Genomic DNA, 9015 nt, shown 5'->3' with positions numbered 1-9015 from the left:
TGTGTGAATTGGTAAATGTGACATGAAGTGTGAAAGTGCTCTGAGTGGTCAGTAAATCTACAAAAATATTATATTAAAGACCAAGCTTTTCTTGAATATATGATATACACTGCCTGGCCAAAAAAAAAGTTGCCACTGAAAAAAAAAGTTACACTCTAATTTTACCTTTACCTTTAATTATGGCACACATTCGCTGTGGCATTGTTTCAGTCAGCTTCTGCAATGTCACAAAATTTATGTCCATCCAGTGTTACATTAGTTTTTCACATTGATGATGGTAGAGTCTGACCTTCTCCAGCACATCCCAAAGATTCTCAATGGGGTTAAGGTCTGGACTCTGTGGTGGCCAATCCATGTGTGAAAATGATGTCTCTCACTCCCTGAACCACTCTTTCACAATTTGAGCCCAATGAATCCTGGCATTGTCATCTTGGAATATGCCTATGCCATCAGGGAAGAAAACATCCATTGATGCAGCCGCCTTGTCTGCGTGGAGCAGGTGTGCAGAAAAACACTTCCTGTGCTGCAGTGACAGCCATTTTTTGCTGCTGATCCATTGCAGCAGGGTGATACAGTACTCTGTGGTATTAAAGTCCTACCACATCTGAAAACACCTAATACTTTTATTGTTATTCTTGTTCCCTGAAAATGCCTACTGTATCTCAAGTCACCTTCTTACAACATAATCAACGATTAATCTTTTATTCTTATGTTTAAGTGATTAAATTATCCAAACTACTGCTAACAAATGATTCAAACTAATACGGACTCTGAACATAACACGATCATAAATCCTGAAAGGAATGGCTAAAAAAGGGTTAGATTATACATATAAATGCCCCATGTCAAATATAAGAGTTTTATGAACATTTGGGTTATGCAATATATAGAGAAACTCAAAATATATTTTCAGTAAGTACTGATCTTCATATCGGCATTGATAACATTGCGGATTGACAGTCCTTTGAACACAATAGGGGTCAGGTTGAGGAATTTGATTTTTCATTATCTTGTGTGTCCACCAGCTGCGTCTCTCAGAGCAACACATCTTCTTTGCATGGAGTTGATCAGATTGTCTATGGTGGCCTGTGGAATGTTATTTCATTCCTTCTGGAGTGCCACATGGAGCTGACCCACATTGCCTGGAACTGGAACAAAGTCCCAGACATGCCTATCCAGAACATCCAAAAGATGCTCTATTGGGGACATGTCTGGCGAATATCCAGGCCAGTCCAGAACCTCTGTTTGAAGCAATTCCATGCAGATGCAGGCAACATGAGGTCGGGCATTGTCATGTTGAAAGGTGATGTCATGCTGGCGCACAAACGGCACAACAATTGGGGTGAGAATCTCGTCCTGGTGTCTTTGTGCATTGAGCTTCCCTTCAATGAAGTGCAATGGTGTTCTATGCCCATATGTGATGCCTGGCCACACCATAATGCCACCACCTCCATGGGGAACCCTGGGCATAACATTTGCATCTGCAAACCGTTCACCCAGGCGTCACGAGACATGCTGTTTTCCATCTGCACAATACAACTGGAACCTGGATTCATCCGTGAACATCACTCATCTCCAGCATGCCAAGGGCCATCAGATATGTGCATTTGCCCATCCGAGTCAGCTCCTACGCCGGACAGCAGTGAGATCCAGACCACGGTGAGTGCACTGAGCTTGCAAATTGGCTTCTCGTAGGCGGTTACGGACAGTCTGAGGTGAGATGCATCTGTTGTGTAGACCAATAGTCTCATCAGTTGTGTGTGCTGCTGGTCTTAGCCGATCCTGCAGAAGATGAGCTGGATGTGGCGATCTTGTGCTGGAGTGGTCACACGTGGCAAACGAGGATGAGGTCGATTTGCAGTAGTGCCAGTCCGTTGGAAACGAACTATTAAATGGCCTATGGTCCGATAATGGACATTGAGCCGTGCAGCTACTGCTCTGGTGGACATCCCTGCATCCAACATGCCAATGGCAATCTCCCGTAACACTTGCGATATCTGAGGCATTATGACCTGTGACAAAATTGGACATTTTGGGGTGGCCTTTTATTGTCCCCAGTTCAAGGATTGTCCAGCTGTTGCTCATTTTGTCGGATCACCCACTGGACATGCCCCACCCATGCACTGAGTAATGTTCACTGACAGCAAGTTGGATAAAAAAATTATACACAAATCAAGAGAAATATTACTTTTGTACAATAAAATGTCAGCAAATACTCATTTACAGTTGTTAACTCCACATGACAACAATATTTCAAATGGGGCGTTTATATTTTTGTTCAGTGCATATGCTGTTCTTCTTATGATTAAAATACTGTTAAGCGAGACTTTAGTTTTGTTCACCTCGATACTCCATAAATTCAAATTTGGTATTTCAATTTTTGCACACATCCAAGCTTACATTATACATAGGTTGTAGCCTGATAGGAATTTTGTTGTAAAAAGTTTCTCCATGAATATTGGGGAATCCACTGTTTTTTGCATTAACCACTTTCATTGCAGTTTTCTGAGTGGCAGGGCGGAGCTACTGCCAACAGCTGATTGCTATGCTGCTGATGAGCTCATGAGCATATAAGGCTGGGTGGAACCTTAACTCAGTGCTGGAGAATTGATTATCATTAGGTACTGTTTCACAGCCCTAAGATAAGTAACCCCAAGAAAGATTAAGTGTTACATTTGTGTGAGCTTTGCAGTCCATGACCCCAGTCTCAGATCCTTGGATTCCTTCCTCTTGAGTTTCTAGTCTCTCCTGGTGTCTCCCAGTGCCTCTTTGAAGTCTGTTGCCTTGGAGGACCTACTACCTGGAAACTCCACTGACAAGCTCTATAAGCACCAAGCAATCTGACATCTACTCACCCAGCTTTGTGCATACTGGAATCCTCCACCCTCCTCTCTGTGCCTAAAACAACAAAATAACCCCAGAAGTCAAAAGTCTTTAACTCTCAGATATCAACTTAAATCCAAAAGGACAATACTCACCTTTTTTTTGGTCCCCTGCATGTTCTCACTGTAAATGTTCCCCTGTAAATAAATCACTTACCCAATTTGCCCAAGTGTTGAAGTATCTTGCCCTCCAATTTACTTCTCTCTGGATTATAAGCTGTAGTTAAAGATGACATAAATAATCACTGACATAATTTAATATATATATATATATATATATGTCTGTCTGTTAGCAAAATATCTCTTAAACCTTCAAATGGATTTTAATAAAACTTTAAGAAAGTAATCAGTGAATGTACATCCACAACTGATTAACTTTCAAAGTCAGCATAAAAACCCCACAATATTGCATGAGATCAAGCATAATGTTATTTTTGTGATTTGACCACAACAGCTAAAACTCAATCCTCAACATGATTTTAGTCTCAAACTCTAGAATGAAAGGTGAAGGGGGATATGCATTCCTTTAAGGCAAGCTTGGCTTTTTTTTTTTGAATCTGTATTTACTAAAAGTGAGCGTCAATGCAGAAGTATATTTCCCAATGCAAATATCTTTTGTAAGAAATGTGTTTATACAGAAATGGCAAACACATACAGTTAATGGAGATGAACATTCAGTTCCCTAAGAACCTCCCTCTGACTGGGGTTTCCCTTAGGCTATAAAGAAGTGATTATTGTAAACTGCAGACAGACTGAAACACACAGATCAGACAGCAAACAAGTGCTCAGTAAAACCTGTGACTCAGGAGACACTGATCCTCAGTTCTGCCTTTCTGTCACCATGAAGTTTGAAGAGATCCTGTATGAAGTTGGTGGCTTCTGTAAATTCCAGTCTCTGCTCCTACTCATTCTCTGCCTGCCTCGTGCCATCCTGCCCCTTCATTTTCTCCTGCACAACTTCATCTCTGCCACCCCTCCTCACCGCTGCTCCTTTGGGAGCCCAGAGGAAAGGAATGGGAGCAGCTGGACCTTCCACCCGGATGTGCTGGTCCTCAGGATCCCCCGTCAGGATGATGGTTCCTTCAGCTCCTGCAGGGTCTACGATTCCTCGCTGACCAGCAACTTCAGCCAAACAAACAGGACTGTACTTTGTCCTCATGGCTGGATCTACGACCAGTCGCAGTTTACTTCTACAACTGCCTCAGAGGTAATATTTTACCAAATTAAGCCTTTTCAAAGTAAACTTTTTTGTTCCAAGAAAAGAAAACAGTGGAGACTAGAAAGAAACTACACTAAAACTGAAGAACTATAGACTGAAGTAATTTCTGATGCCCACTTGGAAAACTAAAAGTATGAAAGCACATAAAGAAATATTTTCATCACTTAACTGTCTGAGAATTGGAGAAGACGCTGTGACTTCTGCCACAGATCACAATTAGTTATAATCAGGTATCTGGTGTTTTGATTGGTTGTTACTTTTTGTGATCCACACTGATTTTAAACACTGACAAAAATCTTTAACCAATATGTTCCTACTATATGCAGAAAAGAGTGAAGATTCAATGCAATCTGCTGGCTTCCTTAGATAAATAACTTCTACTAATTGGCTTTTATAAAATATGTGAATGTTTTTGTACAGTGCCTTGAGGTGACATTTGTTGTGAATTGGTGCTATATAGATAAACTGAAGAGAATTAGAAATGCAACATAGTTTTATGAAAGCTTTAATAAAATTAATAAAATAAATTAGGCAAGCCTTTAAACAATGTGAAAAAGCCCAGTTCTTCCAAACAGACAATGACCCTCAGCATACTGCCAAATTAGTTCCAAAGTAGCATAAGGACATTAAAGTCAGTGTTTTGGAGTGGCCATCAGAAAGCCCTGATCTCAGAACCATAGAAAATTTGTGAGCATGGCTGAACAGGCTATGCTAGCAAGGCATTCTATGAACCTGACTCACCAGTTCTGTCAAATGAGACAAACGTCCAGCAAACTCTTGTGAGAAGCTTGTGGAAGGAAACCCAAACAGTTTGATCCAAGTCATACAGTTTAAAGACAATGCTACCAAATACTAAGAAAATGGATGGAAACTTGTGGCTGAAAAAAGTTAAACAAAATTATCTAAAAATGAAATTCTCTGAAAAGACATTTTCTCAATATTCGGACATTTAACAAACAGAAATAATCAGAAGCTGGTTTAGGTCAGAAGCCCAGCTGACGTAAACCAGGGACGGTTCAGTCTGATATACTGTCAGGCAGAGAGAAATAATGTCTTTTTATAAAACATATGCAAACATTTGGTTCCAACTGTAAATGTATGGTCATACAACCACACAGTGAAAGTGGGAATAAGAGTCACTGCTATGATAAACAGTATTTTTAAAAATGTGAGGTGAAATGGCCAGTTGAGTAGCATGTTGTCAGAGTGTTTTGAACATGTCTGTGTCTCTGCAGTGGGATCTGGTGTGTAACGACAAACAGCTGAATCAAGCTCTTGCTACCTACTTTTTCCTTGGGGTCACATTTGGAGCCATTCTGTTCGGACAACTTTCGGATAAGTAAGTCAAACAAAATTTATCCCAGTATTACGTTACACATTTAAATATATTTTCTAAATGTTTTTTTTTAAAAACTGTTTTAATACATGCAATGCAGCCATAATTTTTGTGAAAAATGGAGCAGCATTTGAAAAAAGCAGTCTGACTAAAATGTCTTTATTACTTTACTCAAAGTCATTGTTTTAAGTCAAAGTTGCCACCTGTCAGGATAGTTTTAGGTGGTTCTGTTATATTTATTGTTAGGGTTTTATTTTTTGTACTTTGTTACTCTGGCGTTTAGTTATAATCTTTGTGTGTTCAGTTCAATTCCCTGTGCCAGTCTCATTCCTCCCTCAGTCAGTATTTTTACATATCAGCTGGCCACACCCATCTACACCTGTTCCTGGTGTGAAATTAGTCATCTGTTTCCAATCCCTTCATCAGGCCCAGTCCTTATAATCTGTCTGCCACCACCTCTCATCTTCCTGGAAATAGCCAACAAAAACCCTGCTCACTTACTGTAAAATCCCAAATCAAGGAAATTAGTGAGAATGTTTTTCTAAAAAGAAAATTTAAAAAAATGTGTATCTACAAAAAATAGTGGGGATAGAAAAAGATCTTGCCTTCCTCCAAAAATGTGACGTCATCAGCTTCACAGAGAGGTCTACTGAATTTATTATCATGATTTTGAGAAAGTTTGGGGATCTGTAGGTTGAGGCTTCCTGGTAGTTATAACAATTGACTATTGTAATAGTCATATTTTTTCTTGTGTTTTCATTTGGAGGAATGAAGATTTGCTAAATATACAGGCAAAAGGACAGAAAAATAAAATCCCTTTCAGCCAAGTGGAGGAAATTGAGGATTTTGCTGTTTTGTGGTGTTGTTTGTCCTGGGAATAGCAACATAAATCTTCTTGGGGACAGAGCTAAAATGAAAGGTCTGATTTCCTCTTCCTCAGCTGAGGTCAGTAGTCAACCACTGCTTCACAGCTGGCCAGCCCTCTACGCTCCTGGGCCCGTGGTTGGAGCCAGGGGCGAAGTAGCCGAGGCTCTGGGCTTTAGGGCTGACAGTAATAGAAGAAGGCAACTTTAGACTGTGTACTTGGCTGCTTTGCTTTTTCCCCTTTTACATAACTAACTAAATAATAAATATATAAATAAATAAATAAATAAATAAATAAAAACCCCTACGCATTTTGAAAGTAAAAATGTGTAAAAATCATGTTATATGCACTGTAACTTTTGAAATGGAGCTTTTAATCTAAGCAAAGTTTTTTGTTCAGAGTTGATTAACATGAGCTCTTCAGAGAAAATTGATTTAAACATTGTTTCCTGCTAAGCTAATCTATTTTTTATGGTAAAATCAGCCATGAACTATGACGCACAGCTCATAACTGCTACTCTCAACACCTTGTGACACACAGCATCCAACAGTTTGTTTTCTTATGATTCACATTTGGTAATCCGTGTAAATCAGGCTGTTTTAGAACATAGAAAAACTTCTGTTTTAAATCTGGGCAGAGAAAATGTCTCAGACTGCACTGGACTAAAGCTCTTTAAACTAAACTAAACTGCTGAGAAAACCAAACATTTTTTATATTGTCATTTAACAATCAGATTTATAATTCAATGGTACTGTATGTTTTTGGTGAAAATGTAAAATAAAAAGCTTTACGACAGTGGTGTCTAGCTGACCTGGAGGGCCACTATCCTGCATGTTTTGGGTGGTTCTCTGCTTTAACACACTGGATTTGAATGACTGAGTGATTAACAGGCTTCTGCAGAACTTTAAGACCTGCTAAAGTGCAGGAAAAAAATCTGAAACATGCAGGATAGTGGCCAGAACCAGAATTGGACACCACTGGTTTAGGATGAGTGTTTTATGAAAACACATGACACTATATGCTACATTTTCTGATAAATTTTTTTTTCTCATCTTTACCTTTGATCTTATAAGTGTAATACTACAGTGCATAATGTGTTTTACGTATTTATTAATGAGTTTTATAAGGCAAAGTCAGCTGCTACTCTGCAAATTTAAACCAGTATGTGTTTTGGGGTGAGAGGGATTGAGTCAGGGTTGGTAATCACTGATGTGATTACCAACCCTGACTCCACATGATCATTCACACAGAAACTCAGCTCAGAACCTTCAGTGTCTTATTTCCTTTCTGCTCTTTAAACCTGATGACTTTCTTGTGATGTTGTTGATGCTTGGATTCAGGTTTTCTGATGAACTCATTGTGACCAAGCGGATGTTCACACACATCAGTACCATCACCATGTCTCTGTTTAGAGTTTATAAAGTGCTAACAATCCATTTTACTTTGTAGTGCTGTGTTTAAAAAAAAGTTAGAGTACCACTTATTGTCACACAATTGAGTGTGAAATTTGTTCTCCGCATTTGACCCATCCCTTGAGGGAGCAGTGAGCAGCAGCAGTGCCACGCTCGGGAATCATTTGGTGATCTAACCCCCCCCCAATTCCAACCCTTAATTTGAGTGTCAAGCAGGGTGGCAATGGGTCCCATTTTTACAGTCTTTGTTATGACCCAGCCGGGGATAGAACCCACAACCTCCCAGTTTCAGGGCAGACACTCTACCACTCTACCACGAGGCTACTGACACAAAATGAGTACTCTGAGCATGTTTTTACTGAACAGTGATTCTTTTCGTGTTCGGAACAGAAACAATTAAAGGCCTAGCAACTCTCAAAGGAATGCATAATCACTTGTTTCTTTGCATGCCAGTTTTAAACTAAAGTAATCTTATGCTAAAAAGAGACAGAGCTGTTGTTATTTTAGTTAATCCTTGTTAATAAAGTTATGCACAGTGTCATGTAATATTGTGAGATTTCATGAGATGTGTTAGCTCTTATCATAGGCATGACTCTCAGCTAGTATCACACCGATTTTTAGCTCAATATTTGTAAAAATGTCTATTCGTCTGAGTAATCTTACTGTTTGCTAAGCCCATTTTCATACATTTTTATTTTATCATGAGACACTTCAATACCAGTTTTTTAAAACCAGTCTTACAAAACATGCACACTAGATGTACTGATTTGGATCCCAAATTTCTTAAAGTGAAGTAAAGTCCAACACAAAAACAAATGCTTACATGAAAACAGTCAATATTACATTTCATAAAATACTTAGAAAAAGAACTAGAGAAAGTGTATTATCTGTGAAAATGCAGTGTGAATGTTGAGTGCTGAATGACTGCTGAGGAAGCTGAAACTGAGATGTTAAAACTAACAAAGAGAAGAGAAGCTAAAAGGAGCAGAATAGAAACAAAAGCAGCAAATCGGTAACTATAACATAAAAAGGAGCAGAAGAGTAGCTAAGTGCTAAAATGAGCAAAACTTTCACTAGAAGTAGTCACTTTGATCAATGCAGAATCCTACTTTGGCAGTAAAAACCTGCAAGATTGGTCAAAGCCATTGCCCAGACATCTCATATTACAGGTGCTGGTCATAAAATTAGAATATCATGAAAAAGTAGATTGATTTCAGTAATTCCATTTAAAAAGTGAAACTTGTATATTATATTCATACATTACATACAAACTCATATATTTCAAATGTTTATTTTGTTTA

At 38.8% G+C, this 9015-nt stretch overlaps 1 protein-coding gene across 1 annotated transcript in view; it reads left to right on the top strand.

Moving 5' to 3' along the window:
* Positions 1 to 3634: 3634 nt before the first annotated feature.
* Positions 3635 to 9015, top strand: part of slc22a7a (solute carrier family 22 member 7a) — a 22823-nt gene continuing 17442 nt past the window's right edge. Inside the window, exons 1-2 of the mRNA XM_037976298.1 lie at positions 3635 to 4089; positions 5337 to 5440. Of these exons, the coding sequence (XP_037832226.1) occupies positions 3724 to 4089; positions 5337 to 5440 (470 nt within the window). The 5' untranslated portion in view covers positions 3635 to 3723. The remainder of the gene's footprint in view (positions 4090 to 5336; positions 5441 to 9015) is intronic.

Source organism: Kryptolebias marmoratus, linkage group LG6, assembly GCF_001649575.2.
Source record: "Kryptolebias marmoratus isolate JLee-2015 linkage group LG6, ASM164957v2, whole genome shotgun sequence".
Classification (NCBI taxonomy): Eukaryota; Metazoa; Chordata; class Actinopteri; order Cyprinodontiformes; family Rivulidae; genus Kryptolebias; species Kryptolebias marmoratus.
The sequence above is the reverse complement of the archived record's forward strand: the minus strand, read 5'-3'. Positions and strand labels throughout refer to the sequence as shown.